Source organism: Schistocerca nitens, chromosome 9 (assembly GCF_023898315.1).
Source record: "Schistocerca nitens isolate TAMUIC-IGC-003100 chromosome 9, iqSchNite1.1, whole genome shotgun sequence".
Lineage (NCBI taxonomy): Eukaryota > Metazoa > Arthropoda > Insecta > Orthoptera > Acrididae > Schistocerca > Schistocerca nitens.
In genome coordinates, this window is record NC_064622.1 from 429,572,884 (window position 1) to 429,597,562 (window position 24,679).

Genomic DNA, 24,679 nt, shown 5'->3' on the forward strand with positions numbered 1-24,679 from the left:
GTTCGAAGGCAGCCGTTCTCTTCAGACCGTTCACAGCGCAGCCGATCTTATCGACTGAATTTACAGGCATCAGACGAGAACCGTTGATATTTAACTCATTTTGTTTTCTTCTGTCGAATCGGCTGACGTTATCACACACGAAATATCACCCTCGAGAGACTGATGTGTTTAGTGCAATACAGAAGGTGTTTTTGCGGCATTCTGAGGATGAAACATATCATAATTGGGATATGGACTAAAATCGCAGCCTCACTGGAAACTCCAAGTGGGCAAAATTCTTATCGGAAGTTTTAGGCGTCAATTATATCCTCCAAAATAGTTCATTCAAATGAGAAGGGTGACGAATCATATGGTTAAAGTTACTGTTGTAGATCTTTTCTTGAGCTTTTGATAGGCGGACGTTAGCTCTACACGAATTATTATTACCACCTGTAGCATATTTTTATGGCAGAAGGGCGGTGATACCATTACATGAGTTGGCTTGCAAATGTGGAGTATGTATTTCCACTTTTCAGTGTTTCAGGTGTTCAGAGTACCTTATTCTAAAATTTCTGTTTGTCTTCCACAAATATGTTTAAAGACAGTCATTGAAAGTTAACTGACACACATCTGTTTTGCTGAATTTATTTGAGTTTATGCGGAGTATTTGTAGTCTTGCTTCTCACTGTCAGCACGAAAAATCTGGGATATGTGATGGAACGTTTCTATTTTCGTCTCACATATTCGTAAAACTAGTTTGCTTATTCCAAAAACTGAGAAAAGAGCGTACAGAACTCGTCACGATTTTCTTATTTTGAGACAATACAGCTTTTCACCTGCATTTGGCGTTTTTTTGATAGCAAAAGCCACAGTTCATTATCCGTCTCCAAGGACAGAGGTGTCGTGCCATCCATCCTGTACAAGTAGGTTAAAGTAAACTCTATCTAACTTCCTTGATAGAAAAGATTGTAATCTAACCCACGCTAACCTCCTTGATCCCTCCGAAAATTGACGAAGAGGAGACGCACTTCGACCTATAAGGCGAAGAAAGCCTCCGAGTCAAGGGAACGACCACGTTCTCATTCGTCTTATCCACCATAAGAAGTTCAAAACGACGGCACCCGCGAAGAAAGTTACGACCACAGCCTTTCGGGGCACGCAGGGTGTGCTGGTGGATGATTTGCTCGGCCACAGATTGTGTCACACTATGATAGTAGCTGAAGGCGAATCGGCGGAAACGACCGGTGTTGGTTTCGAAAAGTACCGTCTTTTTGCTCGATAATATCAGGCTGCATACGGAATCGGTCATACATGATCTGGTCCGGCTGCCTTAGAACACCCTGCACACACCTCGGATCTCGCATCAAGCGATTTTCATTTTCTCAGACCATTAAGAATGTACTAGACTTGTGTTCCTTAAGAAATTATGCTGATATTCAGCAGGATGCTTTGAGGGGACAACCAAACCCGCATCCTGTTTCGTTTTATGCCTTTCCCGAAAATTTGGTTTGCCGCTGGAACAAATCTTTTGACTACAACGATGATCGCGTAGAAAATAATTACGTACCAATATCTTAGTAGTGTGTATCAGTTTCATTTCCTGGATAAAACGTTTCTCGTTGCAGCATTTTACTTTTTGATCGAGCTTTGGCTTTACAGAGTTTCTGTGAAAGAAGAGAGATGTAGTAAAATGGTTGTTGTTGTTGTGGTCTTCAGTCAAGAGACTGGTATGATGCAGCTCTCCATGCTACCCTACCTTCTGCAAGCTTCCTCATCTCCCTGTACTCCCTGTACGTACTGCAACCTACTTCCTTCTAAATCTGCTTAGTGCATTCATCTCTTGATTTCCCTCTACGACTTTTACCCTCCATGCTGCCCTCCAATACAAAATTGGTGATCCCTTGATGCCTCAGAACATGTCCTACCAACCGATCCCCTCTTCTGGTCAAGTTGTGCCACAAAATCCTCTTCTCCCCAATTCTATTCAATATCTCCTCATTACTTATGTGATCTACCCATCTAATCTTCAGCATTCTTTTGTAACACCACATTTCGAGAGTTTCTATTCTCTTGTTGGCCAAACTATTTATCGTCCATGTTTCACTTGCATATGTGACTACCATACAACCACTCTCAGAAACGACTTCCTGACACTTAAATCTATACTCGATGTTAACAAATTTCTCTTCTTCAGAAACGCTTTCCTTGCCATTGCCAGCCTGCATTTTATATCCTCTCTTTTTCGACCATCATCAGAGTCAAGGAAACGGCCACGCCCTCATTCCGCTTGCCCACAATATGAAGTTATTTTGCTCCCCAAATAGCAAAACTCATTTAGTACTTTGTCTCATTACCTAATCTAATTCCCTCAGCATCACCAGACTTAATTTGGCTACATTCCAATATCCTCTTTTTGCTTTTGTTGATGTTCCTCTTATGTCCTCCTTTCAAGACACTGTCCATTCCTCAGTATTAAGAAAGTCCGCTCCCGGTAGCTGAATGGACGCAGTCTGCTTTCCGCAGCGCTGCGGCGAGGACGTCTTGTTTACGTCCCGTCCGCGCGGTCGCGAGTGCCCGTAGTTGTTTACTACTGCGTTGTCGCTAGTTTAGAGTCCATCACTACCGACGCAACATGGCACATTCATACAGACAAACCACCATCAAGATCAGTTTTCAAACCGATCATGCACGACCGCGAGCTTTTGAAGTGGAACGTTTTCTACGTGACGACGTTAAAATTGACCCGCGAGACATAATTGGTATCCATCTCTCTATCACGAGCAGTGTTGTCTACGTCAAGCTAGTAAGTGACGAGGTGTGCAACAGAATCGTGAGCGCACATGCGAACGATCTTAAATTCAAACATTCTGATGGCCATATTGGGGCGGTCTCTATCGATCACGCGGGTCTTGGCCTCCGTACGATACGCGTCTTCGAACTCCCTTTCGAAGTACCACCGGACGTAGTCACCGCGGCTTTCCAGCCCTACGGCAAAGTGATCAGCCATATGGCCGAAAAATGGACCACCTTTACAACGTTCCCCGTTCTTAACGGGGTACGACAGATTAAAATTGAACTGACCAAACATGTTCCGTCATATCTTGTCATCGGCGGATGTAGGGCGATCATTATGTATGACGGTCAGCCACGCACTTGCTCTGGTTGTGGCCAAGTAGGGCACGTCCGGTCGGATTGTCTCCGACGACGGCTTACTCAAATCCCGACAGGTGAATCTATGACTCCTTCTACGGTGGCGACCCTTCCTCTCAATTACGCCGAAGTTACACGGGCAGCAACCTTTTCCGATGCTGACGACATTAGTCCGATAGCCGCCCCCGATGGAGAGACCAAAATGGCTTCTGCAGTACAGGATCCGGCCTCTACAACGGCGCCCCCACCTGAAGATAATCACCGATCGACCTTGCAAGAAGGCGTGGATGCCAGGATGGACATTGACCCACGGGTTGTGCCGACAGCGGCTTTTCTTCCAGACACCGGAGCAGCTGACGAAATCCACCCACATTCAGATACTGAAACACACGTCCGTAAACAGCGTTCCCCGCGAAAACACAAGAGACGGCGGCGTGCTCCATCGGACGAGTGTTTGCAGCGATCGTCTTACATGGACTGTGGAAATTCCGACGACGGTACCGGCGGTACAGAGGCCGCTGTAACTTCACACTCAACAGATCGCCGTGGTGACGGCTTCAGCCCCTCAGACCCCACAGCACAGCAGGATCACAAGCAGGCAACCGCTGCCGATTCCCAGCCAGCAGAGCCGATGGAGTCAGCGCCGAGTGCCGCAGCAGCCACTAACAGCCACCAACAGCCGATGGTGTTTCATGGCGACTGGGCGGACGACTGTGAAGAACACTCCTTGCCCATCGTGTCGGACGACACGGGGGGAAATTTAGCCTACCATTGTTGATCTTTTCCCGCCGTCAGTTACAGTGACGAGACAGCCTTACCAGGGTATTGATGGCCAACACGGAAGCTGTGGATAGACCTCAAACTTATCGCGTTGCAACTATAAACATCAACACTATACGGACGCGCGCTAAGTTATCCTTGCTATAGGATATGTTGAACTCTGCTTCCATCGACATAGCCCTTCTCCAGGAAGTGTACGTCGACGACTTCCCAGGCATGTACGGTTACGATGCTTGCGTCTCTCCAGCTTCCCCAACAGGCAGCGGTGTCGCTGTACTTCTTCGGGAAGGGATAGTGGCGGACGATATTCTGTTTCTGCCTGGGGCAAGAGGAATGGCACTCACAGTACTGGGTGTCCGCCTTATCAATATCTACGCACCTTCCGGGACGGACAAACGTCGCGAACTTTCACGATTCTTTGCGGAGGACGTCGCCCCGCTCTTCTCAGGCCGCCACGACCATCTGGTGTTTGGAGGTGACTACAATTGCGTACTGGCGCCCAGAGACCAACTCCCACGACATAATCTGTGCCCGGAACTCGGGACGCTAATTCGAGACCTGCAGATGGTGGACACTTGGGAACATCTTCACGGCCACCGACCGGGATTCACGCACTTCACAAGTCACTCTTCCAGTCGTATCGATCGGATTTATGTCTCACGCTCTCTCGCCACTGGAACACAGGATGCGGAACTGTGGCCTGCAGCATTCTCGGACCACTCAGCTTACATTTGTGCCGTCACCCTGCGGCGGCAACAAGTGTGGAGAAGCCGCAGCCCGTGGAAATTAAACATCGCTCACCTGTCGTACCCGGATTGCCGCCAAGCCGTTGAGGATACGTGGCATTCGTGTGAAAATCGCCTCCGTGCATATCCCACAACGATCCGCTGGTGGTTGGACTGCGCCAAACCGGCACTGAGGCGAACGTTGATAACCTACGGTCGTGACCACGCTACTTGGCGAAGACATACACTCGACTTTTACTTCCGGGTCCTGCGCGACTGCGATGCTATGGCGCCGTCTCCGGAACGACAAACGGCGGTCCACCGTGCTAAGGCTCAGATCCTCGCTCATGTGCGACGCCACCTAGAGGGGGTAGTCATCCGCTCGAGGACGCAGGATCGGATACCTAGCGAACGCCCGTCAATGTTCCACATCCTTCGTGAACGTAAACGACGCCAACGAGCGCTGATACGCTTCATCGACACGGAGGACGGTCATCGCCTCACCACGCAACAAGACATAAACACAGCGTTCTACAATCATTATTCCCAACACTATTCCGCTCAGACCCCTGATCCGACAGCACTGGAGGACGTCTCTCAGACGATTTACGGCACCGTCACCCCGGCAATGGAAGCGGCCTTGATGGAAGAAATTACAGAAGAAGAAGTGATCGACGCCATTGGAAAAGGAGCTGTCAACAAGTCTCCGGGTCCTGATGGCCTCCCCTTGGAATTTTACCGGACTTTTCAATATTTATTAGCCTCGCGATGGACGGACATCTGTCGCGAACTCCTATCCTCGGACGTGCCGCTCCCTGCGGCCCTTGTGGAAGGGATGATTATTCCTATTCACAAACCGTCCGGTGGCTCACGACTGCAGGACTACCGCCCGTTGACGCTATTGAACTGCGACTTTAAGATCTTTTCTCGACTGTTGGCGGCGCGGATACGCCAGACCCTACGAAATGTTATCTCACCCGATCAAACGTCATTAGGAGGCGACAATAATATTCAAACAGCACTCAGTGAATATCGTTACTTGATCTCACTGGAGAGGGCATGTCGTCTGAAGGGTGCACTGGCGGCAATCGATTTTAGTCAAGCTTTCGACCGAGTGGACCACAACTATTTGGAAGCGGTCCTCCAACATATGCGGTACCCATAGCCATTCGTCACTGTCGTCATGCGACTACTCCGTGGCGCGACGTCCAAGGTGATCGTCAACGGCCGACCTTCGCAGCCCCTCACCATTTCTCGATCGCTACGCCAAGGCTGCCCTCTGTCCACTTTACTTTACGCTGTGGCCATGGAACCTCTCCTCTGCGGCCTGCGCCAACGACTAACGGGTATGACGTTACGAGGCCACACTTTCCGGTGTAAAGCGTACGCTGACGACCTGGTGATTGTCATCCGCAGCGGTGACGACACCGCTAGCGCACTAAATTGGATAACGAAATATGGCATGGCCACTGGTAGTCGTATCAACGTCGCAAAATCGGTGGCGATGAACGTCGGGGTCGGATTGTCTGAGAACAGTGTCACCCCCTTACAGCTCAGAGATAGTTTGAAATGTCTCGGCATTGAATTTACAGACGCTATACGACGGACCGCTGCTCACAACTTTCGACGGCTTTTACGGAATGTTCGGACAGGCATTGCCAACAACCACCTACGAGCCCTGGATATCGTCCAACGGACCCAGTATGTTAACACACATTTAGCGTCACGCATTCCGCACATCGCCCAGATATTACCTATACCGGTGATGTTAGCTCGCCGTATACTTGCGGCTTTTGGGTCCTTCGTGAGTTCAGGAATGCTTTTCAAGATCAAATATGAGACTCTCACCCTTCCCCCGGATCGGGGAGGGCTTGGCCTTTATCACGTTTATGACAGAGCGGTCGCCCTATTTGTGAGCACATTAGTCAAACTATGGCACCGCCGTCCGGACAGTCTGACCAGTTTGTTAATAGAAGAACTAGCACCGCCCTCCCTGTTGCCGCCTGTGCCGATACACCACGTCCCCTCCTCGCTCTTCTACATCGGTGTCTTTTACCTCGAACTCAGTTACGTTCGACTTGCCTTACCAGCGACTCAACTGGCGACGGCAAAGACGGTTTATAGGGTCCTGCAACGTGGACGACCCGATAACGTCGTGGAGAGGAAGCACCCGAACGTCAACTGGCGAGTAGTGTGGAGGACAATTCACCACGTAACCCTGGACACTGACGTCACGGCGGTGTGGTATATCACTGTCAACGCTAAGCAGGTTACCAGATCAAGGCTACATGCGATCCACACGGTAGACTCACCCACGTGCACGAGCTGTGGCGTTCAAGACGACGACGAACACCGTCTTAGCTGTGGCGAGTCTACGGCAGTGTGGCACTTAGTGAGGCAAATGTCAGCATACTTCCTTCGGGTAACGCCGAATCATATCGACCCCAAGATTTATTCCCAGATGAAACGTATTACCCACGCACTAAAACTAATGCAATGACGTGGCTTCGTGGACATGCAGTGCATTATTTGTTTCAAGACGGCACTAAGAACACTTTAGACTTTTGGAACTATTTGCAGGAACGACATTGCAAGATCCTCCGTAACCCTAAGTATCGACAGTATTTTTCCAATATTTTGTGGAGTGCGTTCCACGACCCTCCACGTAGCTGGAACATCACGGGTAAGAGAAGCTAAAATTACAATACGATGATAGAACACTACACGGTACAACGTGGGATCTACTTTCATCATTACGAGAAGTCATACCTGGATGATACAGCAGATGGAGAGTTTCGTTGTGAACCCTCACACTCTGTAGCAGTATTTGCCCCATTTCCTCTCTTTGTCCCCGGTGCGAAAAGGTCTTCGCAGTTTTAGTTTTCCCATCCGGTGCAAGATGTAGCACTGGTTAATGGTGGTATGGATTCCATCCTTCAGTTTCGTTTCATGGTTTCCTTCGCCCTGCACTTTGCTCTCTTTCTTTATGCCTTTTTCTACAACTATTAGCATGGTTTTAGTTATGTGCGTCCCCAACTCGACGCAAAGAGTGCACTTACTAGTTTTCAGTTCCTTACTGTTAAAAAAATAAAATAAAAAAAGAATAAAAAAATTAAAAATTAAAAATACATAAATGAATAAATAAAAGAAACAAAAATCACAATAATACACCAACTGCATCCTTTGTACCACTTCACATCCCCAGGATGGGAGGGGGGAGACATCGTGGACAGGCCACGGGTCGCGACCCCTGCCCACCTTGCCTCCGCCAGCCCACTACCTGACAAAAAAAAAAAAAAGAGGGGGGGGGGTAGGAAAAAAAATGCAAGGAGGTATTAGATTGTGCCCGGCCCAATCTCTGACGCTTGGCGCGACATTCGTTGATAGTTCGCCAATACTAGTCTTGATCTTTTTGTAGATAATTACAAGAAAGTTATATTTACTCACGTCCTAAAAAAAATAAAAAATAAATTTAAAAAAATGGTCAGCGTGACAGACTGTCAATCCTACGGGCCCGGGTTCGATTCCCGGCTGGGTCGAAGATTTTCTCCGCTCAGGGACTGGGTGCTGTGTTGTCGTAATCATCATCATTTGATCCTCATCGACGTGCAGGTCGCAGAAGTGGCGTCAATTCGAAAGGCCTGCACCAGGCGAACGGTCTACCCGACGGGGGAGTATTAAGAAAACAGTCTTAATCCCGATTTTTATTAATAAATAAACAAACAATAAAATAAAAAATATCGCGATTAAGACTGTTTTCATAATACTGAGATAATTTTTAGCTATCGCTGTTTCTCCACAACAATGTTGTCCAAAAACTGTCCATTCCGTTCAACTGCTCTTCCAGGTCCTTTACTGTCTTTGGCAGAATTACAATGTCATCGGCGAACCTCAAAGTTTTTAGTTCTTCTCCATGGATTTTAATTCCTATTCCGAATTTTTGTTTTGTTTCCTTTACTGCTTGCTCAATGTACAGACTGAATAACATCGGGGATGGGGTATCCCCCTTTCATGCCCCTCGTTTCTTGTAACTGCCATCTGGTTTCTGTACAAACTGTAAATGGTACTCTTAAAAAAAAGGGGGGGGGGGCGACGTACCACGAAGGAATTATCCGAAATGGACGGAAATCTGTAGATGTGATGTACATGTAGACACAAACAAGTGATTACAATTTCAATAACATTGGATAACGTATTCAAGAGAAAGAGCATCACAAATTGAACAAGTCAGTAATGCGTTGGTGGACCTCTGACTTCCATGCAAACATTAATCGGCTTGACATTGATTGACAGAGTTGTTTTATGCCCTCCTGAGGAATATCGAGTCCAATTCTGTCCAACTGTCGCGCCAGACCATCAAAACCCAGAACTAGTTGGAGAGCCCTGCACATAATGATCCGAATCTCAATTGCGGAGGATTCGGCGCCATTGCTGGAAGAGGTAGGATTTGGTAAACACGAAGAAAAGAAGCAGAAATAATCGCTGTATGCAAGCGTGCATTATCTTCTTGAAATGTAATCCCAGGATGGGTCGTCATGAACAACAAAATGGAGCGTAGAAAGTCGTCGAGGTACCGCTCAGCTGTAAGGATGCCGCGGATTACAGCCAAGTGGGTCCCGCTACGAAAAGAAACGGCACCGCAGACTTTTCCTCCTGGTTGTCAGGCCATATGTCGGGTGTCAGTCAGGTTCGTATCCCACTGCTGCCCGGAGCATCTCCAGACAGGTCTTCGCAAGTTTTCGGGGCTCAATTCGAAGCGGGAGTCTTCACTGGAGACAAATCTTCTCTAGTCAATGAGATTCCAGGCAGAAGAAGTGACTGGACACGTTCCGGATAGCGATGGGGTAGCAACCTGAGAACCGTCAGCCTTGCGGGCCGACAGCCAGAAGTGTTGATTATCAAGCACGCTAACCTTGGAGCACAGCGGCACGTCGACAATATTCTACACACTGTTCTGTTGCCCTCCATGACAAGCCATCCTGGGCATACATTTCGGTAAGATAATGCCTACCCGCACGCGTCGAGAGTTTCTACTGCTCATTTTTGTGATTGTGAAACCACACCTTGCTCAGCAAGGTCGTCATATCTCTCCGCAATGGAGAGCGTTTGGAACATCTGGGAATTTTGACGATGTAATGCGTCAGTTGGCCTGAATTTGGCACGGTATCCCTTAGGAGGAAATCCAATTGCTCTGTCAATCAGTGCCAAGCCGAATGACTACTTGCATAAGGAGCGGAGGGGACCAAGTCCGCCCCGATAGCTCAGTGGTCAGCGTGACCGATTGCTGTCCTACGGACCCGGATTCGATTCCCGGCTGGGCCGGAGATTTTCTCTGCTCAAGGACTGCGTGTTGTGTTGCCTTCATCATCATTGCCGGCCGCTGGTGGCCGAGCGGTTCTGGCGCTACAGTCTGGAACCGCGCGACCGCTACGGTCGCAGGTTCGAATCCTGCCTCGGGCATGGATGTGTGTGTTGTCCTTAGGTTAGTTAGGTTTAAGTAGTTCTAAGTTCTAGGGGACTGATGACCTCAGCAGTTGAGTCCCATAGTGCTCAGAGCCTTCATCATCATTCCATCCCCATTCAGTGCACAGGTCGCCCAATGTGACGTCGAAGACCTGCACCAAGGTGGCCGGACCTGTTACGTAAGGGGCCTCCCAGCCAATGGCTCCAAACGCTCATTTCCATTTCCAGAGGAGACCGTCACGTTATTGACTTTCTAAAGTTGTGAAGCTCTTTCCCTTCAGTAAATCATTCATTTTTCTGAAATTGTGATCATTTGTTTGTCTGTACACGTACATAACATCTACCAATTTCCGTCCCATTCGCCGGCCGGAGTGGCCGTGCGGTTCTGGGCACTACAGTCTAGAGCCGCGCGACCCCAACGATAGCAGGTCGAATCCTGCCTCGGGCATGGATTTGTGTGATGTCCTTAGGTTAGTTACGTTTAAGTAGTTAAAGTTATAGGGGACTGATGACCTCAGCAGTTAAGTCCCACATTTTATTGAAGCAGATGATGAATGCATTACTTTCCCTGTTTTGTAACTAATGAGGAAGTGAAGTTAGATCATTCTGTAATTCAACTGCAGAGGCAAGTGTTAACGGCTGGTGTTTAGTGCTTAGTCTAAGAAACTTTTATCTGTTGTTTAAAGCATCTTTTGGTGTTTTAGAAAATCATAACTTGCTACTGCACATTGTTTCTTGAGTTCATTTCTTGTTCGAGTGTGCTCAATTAACCTTTCGCCTCCGATAACAAGACAACTGATTAACGGGTTTCATCCAGCAAAAAGAGCGGTTCAGTGCCCACATTCTTTCCAGCAAAGATAGGAATTTCTACTGTGCCATATTATGTCCGACTCGGGAGCGTAGGCAAACATGTACCGACAGACAGTGATACTAGGCAAGCCGCTATGGCCGAGCACTTCTAGGTGCTTCAGTCTGGAACCGCGATACCGCTACGGTCGCAGTTTCGAATCCTGCCTGGGGCATGGATGTGTGTGATGTCCCTAAGTTCTAGGGGATTGATGACCTCAGATGTTAAATCCCATAATACTCAGAGCTATTTGAGTGACACTAGGAAGCGATGCAGATTCTGCAGCACAAAATCTAAAGAGAATAGAACAAAAGTTGTTTGCACCGATTGTGGCGTACCATTTTCTGCCACTCCATGTTTTTCCACGTTTCATGGCGTATAAGGTTCTGTAAGTTTTGATCATCTTTCATGAAAACTCAAATGTAATAATATTTTTTACGCCAGCATTAAACAAATAAAAGATTAAATGAATGTATAATTTGTAGTTATTTTATTCTCAACAAAAGCCTGTTTATGTCTAAAAAATAAAATTAGGTAATCAGTCAACAGAAAGGGTAACTCGTTCGTGGGACATGTGTCCGACTTCCTATTGTGAAAAAATGGAGAACTAAAAGATATTTTCTCGTTGCAAGTATAATAATGAGGTTGAAAAGAAAGTATCACCTTCATATTTTAAAAATCTGCAAAAAAAAAATCCGTTTTATCTATGAAAGGGTTGATTATATTTCAAACCAATAAATAATTTTACAAATAAAGCCTGCTGGAATACCTGTGCCCGGCTGGAGTGCCGAGCGGTTCTAGGCGCTACAGTCTGGAACTGCGTGACCGCTACGGTCGCGGGTCCGAATCCTGACTCGGGAAAGGATGTGTGTGATGTCCTTAGGTTAATTAGGTTTCAGTAGTTTTGAGTTCTAGTGGACTGATGACCTCAGAAGTTAAGTCCCATAGTGCTCAGAGCCAGTCAATACCTGTGTACCCCTAATTTTATTTCGAGTATAAAATAATACAGTCTCTGATAAGTACGATCGACAATATATTTGTACTAAGAAATTATTATAACTTTAACAACAAGACGAAAAAAAAAAATGGTTCAAATGGCTCTGAGCACTATGCGTCTTAACTTCTGAGGTCATCATTCGCCTAGAACTTAGAACTAATTAAACCTAACTAACCTAAGGACATCACACACATCCATGCCCGAGGCAGGATTCGATCCTGCGACCGTAGCGGTCGCTCGGTTCCAGACTGTAGCGCCCAGAACCGCACGGCCACTCCGGCCGGCACAAGACGAATACGTCAGACATCTCTGAATAGTGAGAAATGATGAAAATTGTCGAATGATACAAATCAGTGGTGTTCCAGCGGCCATATGAACGCACCAATTAGCAAAAGTAGTCAAAGATTTCTCTACCGCCTGTGCAGTCCAGTCCCAATTTTTTCTCATGTACGGTATAGTCGTCCCTAGATGGCAGCGCTGTGCAGAGCTGGATAACATATATCCCGACATTAGTATTGGCGCTAAAAGTTAGTGGGACATATATGACCCATCAACCACGAAAGAGTTAATATTCTCCAGGCCCAGTACTGCATAACTTATTTATTTTTAATGAGAATTATCGGTGTAAAACTATTTTGTTTACTATTAGAAAGTTCCTTAAATGTCTGTGTCTCGGTCACCAACTTTTAAGAGAGTTCTTTGACGCCATTTAAAATATTCTGGCTTCTTGTTTTCTTATCTGTTGATGAAGCACAAGATTAATCAGTGGGTCGCTACTCCAGGTAGACAACTTGTGCGTAAGATTGTTTTCGAGAAACAAAGAAATTTAAGTTATGGACAGACTACTACCTTCTCCTCTCGAAGGCAGTAACAGCGTTCCTAAAAACGTTCAAAAGTATTTATTAACGTGCTAAAGTGGCCGCTTCTGAAATGGCGGAACCGTTTTATTCGAATATCATCTATAACGGCAGTTCCGCTGTAGATGGCTAAAAAAAAAAATCTTTATGGCCACTTGGTGCACTAATCAGCAATTACACTGAAAAACTGGTACAAGTTTCTTTTCCTTCACATGACACTATCAAATTTAGATATAATTTCTTGAGATTATAAAACGTATTTACAAGTATATGCACCTCATTAACGTATGATACGTTATACATTTTTTGAATGTCTTGGAAACAATGTTTTCGTAGAGAACGTAGAAGATTCAAAGCTGTGCAGAAACTAATAAGCTGTCAGTTTAAATATGAATATACTACTTATTCCCATGTCACAGAGACCACACGTTGAAGCATACGAATGCAGAAAGCGAGAAACGGCTTATTGATAATTTTATGTAAAACGGCTATTCGTATGCACTCCATACACCAAACCAAATGACTCCATGTTCCTGCTAAAAGCGAGTGAACGAAGCTAATATCCCAAAAATCTATATACAGTACAGCACCGGGTAAGATTCTCCGAAAACGTAGCTTTCAACATAATACAGCACAGCCAACGCGCCAACGAGGCATTCATGGAAACGAACGAGACTGATAGTAGTAAGTCTCTTACTGAAGGTACCGTGTAGAGCAGAATTGTCAACAGTTCGCTGGGAACTTCTGTTAGACTCCGCAACCAGACAGCCGTACAGTGGTATTACGTTGCTTCTGTTGGGTGTGAGCTTTGCTCTGAGTTTATGCAAGAGAGAAAGTCGTGGAAGGCACCAGCTACGAAGTCAGGGAACTAGTTACCGAAATAGACGCGGAGATGGGGGTGGGAGCCGGAGAGTGATGAGGAAAAGAAGAGGATTACGGCGCGTTCGGAGCTACACACGTCAGTTATTCGTCTCCTTACACACGAATGGAAAAAGTCAGGAACTGATAAGAGTAACCTCAGTCACGGACTATACATGAACTTACGGCGTTCATATAGAACTGGTGAAGAGTCATATGTTTGTGTGTTGGACGATATTTCACACATGTGTCATCAGAACGTGGTGGTAGCCAACTTACGGAAGTTAAGCGCACTTTACGTAAGTATGAAAAGGCAGTACTCGACGGCATAACGCTCTCAGTGCCGCCCAATATTTCTCAATGTCCGCAGAACCCAGGTAGTTTTAGCTGTGTTCAAAAATTTATGTCTTGGAAAACATCGAATATATAAACACAAAATTAATACTATTTTAAACCCATTTTGTCTTCTTTAATATGCAGTTATGAACAAAACCATGTCTGGTATAACATTGACAAATTATACTATTATACATGACATTGTTTTCGTAAAATTAAAAGAAGTTGCACATTCATATGTAGAGAGAAAATGACTTCATGAATACATAACGATCAGTGATGAATAGCGTATTTAAATACATTAGCATTTTCTATTTAGATTGATACCCCATTTTCGTATAAAGTGGTTTAAAACAGGGTTCCATACATAACACCACACAACACTGTTCCCACCAATAACATGTCTATTTGCTTTCCCACTTTCTTTCTATGATTTTGAAGAAAGAACATAACATTGATTTTGAAGAATAAACATAGCATACACTGGAGACAGGTTTTTTGCTTGTGGGAGGTAAATGTTACAGGAAACGTCTCTGTGTAAGTCAGCCTACAGGTTCGTTTTGGTTATTTGGAGCTGTTGGCAAAATTTGTAATGAAACCAGATATTATCATTTTCTTGGTCTGAAAGGAACGCTGTAATCAAAAGGCATTCAATACTCCTAGTAAGAGCAAATGAAAATACCGTTTCCGCCATTGTTTTACAGTTCTGTGCCTGAACACATGGTATTGCCGTTCCTTTCAAAGACACCTGTGTCGCCGGAATTATCTTCAATATCTATCTGACAAAAAACTAAGAAATCGGCAATTTCTTCATCAGATAAACCATGGCGGGCCATTTCTCTTACACAGAATACCAATAATGAGTTCTATCCGAATACGAAAACAATGACGAAAAACGAACGAAATATGGTGGAAACAAGACTCCCATTCAAGCCATCTATTCTCGAAACTAATAAATAACGGTATAAATATCGTACATCGACAGCCAGAGATATGAAGACAAAGTGCAGCGCCTTTTAGTCAACAAAATACGCTGGCCCGTACAATCTACGGGCTTGACGCTAAGAGAGTTAATGTTTGTAGAGTGGATAGACGTTATTTAAACCCGTTAAAAGTTGTACACGTAGAGCAGCATCAAAACTGTGTGTGCCGGTGACACGCAGAATGGTAAGTGCACCCTGAGTTCTGACAGCGATCCTGCTGAAAGCAATTAATGACACAGAGTTCTGCAATAGGAACCATGGGACGTTTTTGTGGGGAACGGCGAAGACGGCTCAACTTTGAACAAAAGGTTCTTTGTCAACTTTGCGGAGAACTTACTTCGCCGCTGCAGCCGTGGCGTACGTATTATAAGGCGCAAAGACCGAGCCAGCTTCTCTCAGACCCAGTTCCCGCCAAGATTCCGGATTACTGCCAACAAGGCAAGAAGCCGTCGACTGCAGCAACGGCTGCCATTTATATAATCGACAAGTCACAACAGTAACCAATGGCGTTGAAGAAGCACTGTAGCCGCACCACGCTGGGACACGAAAAAATGCAGACTTTCTAAAAGATTTTCACCAAACACATAAGAGACATGAATACCTGGAGTGCCCGAGCAGAGTGTTCATATTATTCATTACTTGTCGGATAGAAGTAATTGCAATATGAAGCTTATCGCAGATAAATCTGTTGCCAACAGCTTGGACAAAGTAAAACTGGTTGTAAAAATATTTCATGTATCTTAAGACAGGCAACCCACATTACATCATCCGCACCTGCGGCAGGTGATGTAACTTGGGCTGCCTATCTTGAAGTGGATGAAATATTTTGTCCGCCACATTGCACAAGTAAAGTCTATGTCTTAAATGGTTCAAACGGCTCTAAGCACTATGGAACTTAACATCTAGGTTCATCAGTCCCCTACACTTAGAACTACTTAAACCTAACTAACCTAAGGCAATCACACACATCCATGCCCGAGGCAGGATTCGAACCTACAACCGTAGCAGCAGCGTGATTCCGGACTGAAGCGCCTAGAACTGATAGGCCAAAGCGGTCGGCTTCTATCCTTTAAAATTTCCAGTAATATAATGTTACATCTCGAATAAATATCAGTCCGATGTAAAGACTGACAACTTGCTCATAAAATATTGAGCTGCAAAGCAGTGCACTAAACGAAACTTAAAGCCCTGGTATCTTTTGAATACCGGATTAAAGAATCATAACTAGTCTCATTTATTTTGCTGTTATTTCACATTGTCAAATAGGGTGACAAGCGATGTTAGAATGTATGGATTAAAAAACCCAGTTCAAGATGTGAAAAATATCTTTATTGATAACTAGTTTCAGCTCATTGACGAGCCATCTTCAGAACAACATAAAATTATTATTCTTTTTCGTGCGTATCAAGCAACAAGCATTAAATATCCCACAATCTGTTGAGCTGAATCGCTCTTATTAAAATGAAGACTTGCACGGACATGTGCATACCGATGTAAAAGGTTGTCATTGGTTACAAACATTTTTTTGCAAATGTTTGCCACTTATCATATACAGTTCCAGTACTCATATGGCCACAGTACTGTGTTAACAGAAAAAGAATGACAGCAGTAACAGTTTCATAGATTATATGCGGATACAAACAAGACGTGTCACTCGCACCGCTTGCTGCAGGCACTTCCTCAGTTGCGCACTAGTACGCCACGACAAATAGTCCATTAGTAATGTGACCTGACTCATTATTTCCACGTACAGGTAGCAGACTACGCTCGCGCTAAAAGATGGAAAAACGACTGTTCGCTAAAGTGAAAGGTCAAAACGATTCGCTGGACCACATGTTCATCTTTCAACAGCTATCTGTGCACGTGTCTCACAGGTCAAGAAGGTACTAAAACTGGGTTGATATAAAATCAGTGACTCGTCGTTTTCGTTGAAAAAACCTTTTCTTGTCACATTCACTTATGTTACTACAATGCCTATGTTTTGATGATTACAATGCGTCCTCCACGGCACGTGCATTTATGATATTATTCTCTGTATTTCTGTTCAATTCATACAATCCCTCAACCTCCATATCCCTCATACATTCAGCTAATCTCCTCCCTACTTCACCCATCCTCGCAATCACGAACTCCCCCTCTCATTTTCCATCTTAAACTCGTTCAGTCACTCACTCTTACCCAATTTATTTTTCATTCTGTCAATTCCTCTCTGAACTGCATTCGCTCAGTCTTTTCCTCCCTCTCTATGACTCTGTTACACTAGCCCTCTCTCACTCTCTCTCTCTCTCTCTCTCTCTCTCTCTCACACACACACACACACACACACTCTCTCTCTCTCTCTCTCTCTCTCTCTCTCTCTCTCTCTCTCTCGCTACCTCTCTTTCTCTCTCTGTGTCTCTCTCTCTCTCTTTGCTTCACCCAGTCTCCCACTCACCCGCCCACCCTCGCATCCACGCAACCACAAACCCACCCACCCACCCATCCATCCACCCACGCACAAATACACACATATACTCACACACACACACACACACACACACACACACACACACACACACACAAAGAGAGAGAGTCTTACACTCGATGAATCTCTCTCTCGAATATTGTTACACTCGCTAAGTCTCTCTTTCTCTCTTACATTAATTCAGTTTTCGTTTCTGAAACACTGAGTCTCCACTGTGAGACAAACGTTTAAAATGATAGTCACAATGGCACTGTCATATTGATAATGTGACGCACTGCTCTGCCCTGGAGGACCGCGTAAGCTCACCCTGCAGCGCTGATCAGCTCGAGGTGGCGGTAGTAGACGAGCCGGTGCATAGCGAAGCCGTGTGCGCCGCCAGCGGCCTGCACTGACACGCGACTCGCGTGGACTGGACCCCTCCTCGCTTAGCCGCGTCGCGTACTCTGTGACCGGATAACGTCCAAGGCCCGGCGTGCTGCGCGCTGTGCGCCGTGGGCTGCTGCCGGCTGACAAAACAGAACAGCACAGCACGGCTCCGCGTGGCGACCTTGCGACCTCGGGCGGCGATAACACGCGTGCCTCAGCCGGACTACAGCATCCTCGTCTGCCTGCACTGGCGTTTGGGCGCGTTCGCCAAGTCTCGTTCCCTGCGGTACCGTTGCTGTTCAGCTCGTGAGCCGAAGACGAGGTTTGATGCAGCATACCATCCCTGCTGTTACTGGCTGCCGGCCGCTGTGGCCGAGCGGTTCGAGGCGCTTCAGTCCGGAACTGTGCTGCTGCTAAGGTCACAGGTTCGAATCCTGCCTCGGGCATGGATGTGTGTGCTGTCCTTAGGTTTGTTAGGTTTAAGTAGTTCTAAGTCTAGGGGACTGATGACTTCAGATGTAAAGTCCCATAGTGAATACAGCCATTTGAACCATTTTGTTACTGGCTTCCCTGTTCGTCTTAGCTTAACTGCTGCTTCCCACATTGTCGATAATGTGCCTTATCTGTATCCCTAAACAACTGCAGCGTTTGCCAGGTACCTCTTACAGACTGCCTTTTTAACGGCTTCAAGGAGCAACAAAAATTTGACTCTCAATATTTTAAACAATTAGTTATCTAATTTAAAAATTTAAAGTTATGTTAAAAATACACAAATTAAGAGGTCTATTCTTACGTTAAAATTTTAAGACACTATGTCAAGTTCAAAAGAATGGTTCAAATGGCTCTGAGCACTATGGGACTCAACTGCTGTGGTCATTAGTCCCCTAGAACTTAGAACTACTTAAACCTAACTAACCTAAGGACATCACACACATCCATGCCCGAGGCAGGATTCGAACCTGCGACCGTACCATTCGCACGGTTCCGGACTGCGCGCCTAGAACCGCGAGACCACCGCGGCCGGCCAGTATGTCAAGTGTTACTATAAAATGGTTCAAATGGCTCTGAGCACTATGGGACTTAACATCTTAGGTCATCAGTCCCCTAGAACTTAGAACTACTTACACCTAACTAACCTTAGGACATCACACACATCCATGCCCGAGGCAGGATTCGAACCTGCGACCGTAGCAGTCCCGCGGTTCCGGACTGCAGCGCCTAGAACCGCAAGACCACCGCGGCCGGCAAGTGTTACTATAAGAAACAGCATAAATGTCTAGAGGCAGCACAATTCATGATGTGCTAATGAGCCAGGCTATACTACCCAATTTTGAGAATCAGAGCAATCACGAATTTCCAATACGTTTTTCACGTAATTCCCAACTTTTTCGAAACTTTTCTTCGCTCATATACCCTCTCCTCTTACAAGACAATGTATGGAGAGAAAAACTTACCGCTTACCACATTTTGGCTATTCGTGCAGTGAAATATTAGCATCAGCGGTGAAGTTTAGCTTATTACTTCTTTACACAGTTCAGCCGACATGACGTCGCAAATATTGAGATGCGTTAAATGTTAGCTTTTATTAAAACACTACTGCTTTATACATGAGAGTTCTCTTCTTCAAAGAAATGGCGGCGGGCAGTGGGTTTACTGTTATACTCCTGTTTTGGCCTACCCCTGTAGTTCTTTTTTTCATCATACCTTCAGCTATAATTTTCAACAAAGCATCACCTCGTAACTCATGCACACACAGCCTAACTCTTCGTTTCATTGTATTTTTTTATTGTTACAAATTAGGAGCATTGCGCCGGGAGTGCTCTTTTCGAAATACACATACTACCAAAATTTGCAGTACCAATATTTGCTTGCCAACTACGGCATTCGCACTTATTTTAAAAAAAGAAAGCAGTTGAAAATTAATACGCAGAACTTTAATGTAGTAGGCCTGTGAGCAGCTGTCCTCACAACCTGTGTATCAAAATAAAATGTTTATGCAGAGCAGCGACACCCTTTAACGTCAATTCCACCACTCAAAGAGCCTGTAATTTCTAATAGTTGGCAATCAGGCTGTTCGCTGTTACGGTAGCTAAAAGTGTTACGGACGATAACATGTATCGGAATTACTGTATATGTAAATTTAGTTCCCCAACCACAATAATACCAAAACGCTGAGGACAGCACATAGAACGTTCAAAGGCAAAGGAAGTCAACGCCACTCAATCAAAGGTCTCTGCACGCCCTTTGTAAAGCGCCATTTTCCACTAGATGTCAGGAGAGGTGGATCCGCTAGTATAGAAGGTGGCGGAGGGTATTGTGTCGCGTTCAGCAGCAGTAACTCCAGGAAGGGGGAATTCCAACATGGACTAGTCATCGGATATCAGCTGAGTAACTGAACCCTCTGAGACATTTGAATCCATTTAGAGCTGGCCAGGTCGACTGTTAATGATGTGATTGTGAAGCGGAAACTCGAAATAACAGCCAAGGCTAAACCGAGACCAGGCAAATCTCCTGTATTGGCGGAGAGGGACCATCGAGCATGGCGGAGGGTGGTTGTAAATAATAGCATTAAATCAGTGCAAGGAATCGATCGTGAGTTCGAAAGTACTACCAGCCGTCCAGCTAGCACAATAATTGTGCTTATGGAATTAAAAAGTCGAGCAATAGTGGAGCATTGATCATGACAACACGTTCGTCTTGTAAAGCTACGCGACACATTAGGTGGTGTAGTGATCGAAGCCAGCAGACAGTTGATGACTGGAAACGTGTGGTCTGGAGTGATGACTCAGCTTATACTCTGTTACATCTCTTTGGAAAGCTGTATCTTTGGTCAATGTGTGAAGACCCATGTCTAGTGCCAACAGTGAGGTACGGAAGAGGTGATGCTTGAGTATGGGGCCGGCCGGTGTGGCCGTGAGGTTCTAGGCGCTTCAGTCTGGAACTGCGTGACCGCTACGGTCGCAGGTTCGAATCCTGTCCCGGGCATGGATGTGTGTGACGTCCTTAGGTTAGTTAGGTTTAAGTAGTTCTAAGTTCTAGGGGACTGATGACCACAGATGTTAAGTCCCATAGCGCTGAGAGCCATTTGAACCATTTTGAGTATGGGGGTGCTTTTCGTAGTTAGGTAGTTGTCTCCATATAGTACTTAAGAAAACACTAAATGCAGAAGGATTTGAACACATTTTACAGCATTGCGTACTGTGTACAGTAGAGGAACATTTCGGAGACGACCATTGCCTATATCAGCGTGACGATGTATCCTGTTAGAAAGCACAATCTGTGAGGCAGTGGTCTGTGCCCAATAACATTTCCGAAATGTGCTTGCCTGCCCGGAGTCCCGACCTTAACCCATTGGAATAGGTTCAAATGGCTCCGAGCACTATGGGACTTAACTTCTGCCGGCCGGTGTGGCCGAGCGGTTCTAGGCGCTACAGTCTGGAACAGCGCGACCGCTACAGTCGCAGGTTCGAATCCTGCCTCGGGCATGGATGTATGTGATGTCCTTAGGTTTAAGTAGTTCTACGTTCTAGGGGACTGATGACCTCAGAAGTTAAGTCCCATAGTGCTCAGACCCATTTGAACCATTTGAAATTAACTTCTGAGGTCATCAGTCCCCTAGAACATAGAACTACTTAAACCTAAGGACATCACACACATCCATGCCCGAGGCATGATTCGAAATTGCGACCGTGGCGGTCTCGCGTTTCCAGACTGTAAATGGAAGAGGTTTGGGACGAGACAGAAGACTGTAAATGGAAGAGGTTTGGGACGAGACAGAACGTCGTCTTCGATCCACATGTCACCGTCCAACATCCGTACACTCTCTGGTTTCGCCTCTTCAGAAAGGATGGTACGCCATTCCTCCAGACATTCGGACACCTCACTGAAAGTCACCCCAGCATAGTGTTCTAGCCATCATAGAGGCTAGAGACCACTAATATGTGTCTGGATAATTTTCGCCAGGTAGCGTATATGAAAGCAGCACTGTCGCAGTCGCTTCAATTTAAATACCTGCTCTGAGCAATAGAATTAACAACAATAACACGACTCATTCACTCACGCATTCGCATAGTTACTCGTCGTTCACATTAAAACACACTCGCAAGTACCTCTCCCCCCCTCCACACACACACACACACACACACACACACACACACACACAGAAGTTAATTACAAGAATCATTTAGCCAGTCCCCTATCGGACTCTTCCCCATGTGTGTCAGAGAAAGCCTTCCACATATGGATGCCACCGGGGAAATTAAATAGCCAGGGTGGACCAAAACTAGCAGCATCACCGGCGTCTGTACTCCAGAGGAGCGGCCAACCAAAGGCGTCTGGTTGGACTCCACGATAGGGACGGCCGATCCGTTCTGAAGCAAGTATCGCAATTAAGCTTCTTACTTTACCTTCGAGTCATGATGTGAGACAGAAAGGTAAGATGTTCCGGAGTTAAATTAGCCCCACATTCGGATCTCCGCGTCGGAGCTGCTTTAGTATCACAAAACCGTAAGTACACAAAACGAGAGAAGCGATGCTTCCAAATGTGCGCGCATAATTGTCGTTCGCTAGTGGGAAACGACAGCTTGACCGAAACAGAAGATAAATTAGAAAAAAAAAATTAACTGGAGCACTGTTGGTTCCAGTGAAGTACATCGTTAAGGTGAAAATGCCTTCTACGGAATTTAGGAAGTCTTTTCTATCACCGTGGTAACGAAATGGAAAAGTAAATGGAGTCGGGTTTTTAGTAAACAAAATTTTAGTACACAAGATAGCAGTATAAGAAGGAAATTCAAGCAGAATTGCACGTTTCGTCGTCAAAATGTCGGGAAGGTATAATATCTAGCTAGTTCAAGCATTTACACTCACTTCTATTCACTTGGATGAGGAAATAGAATCCTTCCACGAGTGCCTGAAAGAAACATGTGAAAAAGGTAAAGATTGCTTTTATTAATTTATAATTGGTGGCTTTAATACCAAAGTTGGAAAGTACAAGGGAGGTGATACAGTTATTGGCAAATGTGAAACACATAAAAGAAATGACGTCTGCGAGAGACTGGTCCAATATGCAAAATGCATGAAAAGATCTATTATGAGTACATTCTCCAAGAAGCATCCTAATCGGAAATTGACTTGGAGGGGACCCTAACTTTGAACTGAAAAATGGAATAGACTTCATTCTTACCAACTGACCTTAAAACGTTAAAGATGTCTCTGAGCAGGTTCAATTCAAACAGTAACCATCGATTAATAAGAGCAAGATTTGAAATGAATACAAAGATGAAAGACTGAAACCAACTGAGGGAAAAATAAAAATCCTGAATTTCGCAAATCTGGAAGAACTCAAAGAGGAATTTCAAGAAAGAATGTAGAGAAAATTAAAAGAATTTAAAGCAGAAGCAGTAACAAAGATACTAACTACAATAGCTGAAGAAATGGGTTGGTAGTGAAAATCTCAAAACTAACCAAAGAAGATGACAAATAGAACGAGAAGGTTGTTGGACAAGAGAAGAAAAATTAAAGTAGATAGAGACGTAACTAAGACAGAATATACACAACTGTACAAGGCTCTCAGAAAGAGCTTAAAAGAAGACAGCGAGAAGTATGACGAAGATACACTAAAGGCCTGCCTTGAAAATAAATCTAGTTTAAAGGTAGCTGAGCGGAAGCTCATGTCTGGAAAGAGTCAACTAATAGCATTAGACACAGACGAAGGTTGAATTACGGATAAGAAACAAATATTAGAATATATCGAGAATTTTTATAGTGAACTGTACAGTAAAATCAGTTACGATATCTTAATCGTACACGAATTGGGTGCCTTTGTTTCCAAATCCCAAAAATACTTCCCTCGGAAGTCAAACATGCCATACACGAGATGAAAAAAGGAACCGTTTTAGATAGTGGTGACCTCTCAGTAGATATTTTAAAGGCTGATGGATGACGACTCTGTAAAGCATTTAGCTAAAATATTTTGAAATTGTTTACACTGTGGAAAACTACCAACAGATAGGAATAAAACCAAAATAATCCTACAAAGATAGCACTAAAGTTATAGAGAACTATCGCCCTATCAGCCTCTTGCCCATACTGTAGAAAGTTTTTATTAGAATTTTGACTACCAGATTGAGCACTATACTTGCTCTGGCCCAAACCATTGAGCAAGCTGGGTTCCACGCAGAGTTTAGTACAACTGATCATATCCTCAATCTAGGTGAAACAATTATTTGAACAAATGAGTACCATTTACCTCTTTGTCTTTCCTTCGTAGGTTTTTAAAAGACATTCAGATCGACCAGTCACCCAGCTGTGTTCGACGCTATAATAGTGCATGGAACAGAACAGGCGTATATTGAAGTTTTATACAATATATACAAAACCTCCACAGCGTTTGTGAATAAGATGGAAGAAAACAATGAAATACTGATCGAAAAGGACGAAAAACGAGGCGGCTTTATATCTCCAAATCTATTTTCAGCAGTCCTCGAAAAAGTAATGTCTAAATTATATTGGGAAACAAAGGGAATCAAAATTATGGAAAAGAGATTAAATAACGTGAGGTTCGCTGATGAAATTGTACTGTGCATATAGTACAGAAGACCTTCAAATACTGATTAGTGAACTTGCGTCAGTCTTTTCTGAAGTTGGCCTAAAAATGAACTATGATAAAACCAAATCGTTATGAACGAATGGACACTGGAGGGCAATATATCTGTTGGAAGTACTCAACTTCAGAGGGTCACAGAATATGTGCATCTGGGCCAACCGTTAAATATGAAAGGAGATCTAAAACCAGAAATATATTGACGTGTATTGACGTGTCAAATTAGACTAGGAAACTTAAGAAACTCCTCGGTTCTGAAGTCCAATATGTCAA

At 44.9% G+C, this 24,679-nt stretch overlaps 1 protein-coding gene across 1 annotated transcript in view; it reads right to left on the reverse strand.

The window, feature by feature from the left end:
- Nucleotides 1–17,907, reverse strand: part of LOC126203054 (calcium/calmodulin-dependent protein kinase kinase 1) — a 540,044-nt gene extending 522,137 nt beyond the window's left edge. Inside the window, exon 1 of the mRNA XM_049937293.1 lies at nucleotides 17,746–17,907. Within this exon, the coding sequence (XP_049793250.1) occupies nucleotides 17,746–17,795 (50 nt within the window). The 5' untranslated portion in view covers nucleotides 17,796–17,907. The remainder of the gene's footprint in view (nucleotides 1–17,745) is intronic.
- Between the last annotated feature and the right edge of the window lie 6,772 nt (nucleotides 17,908–24,679).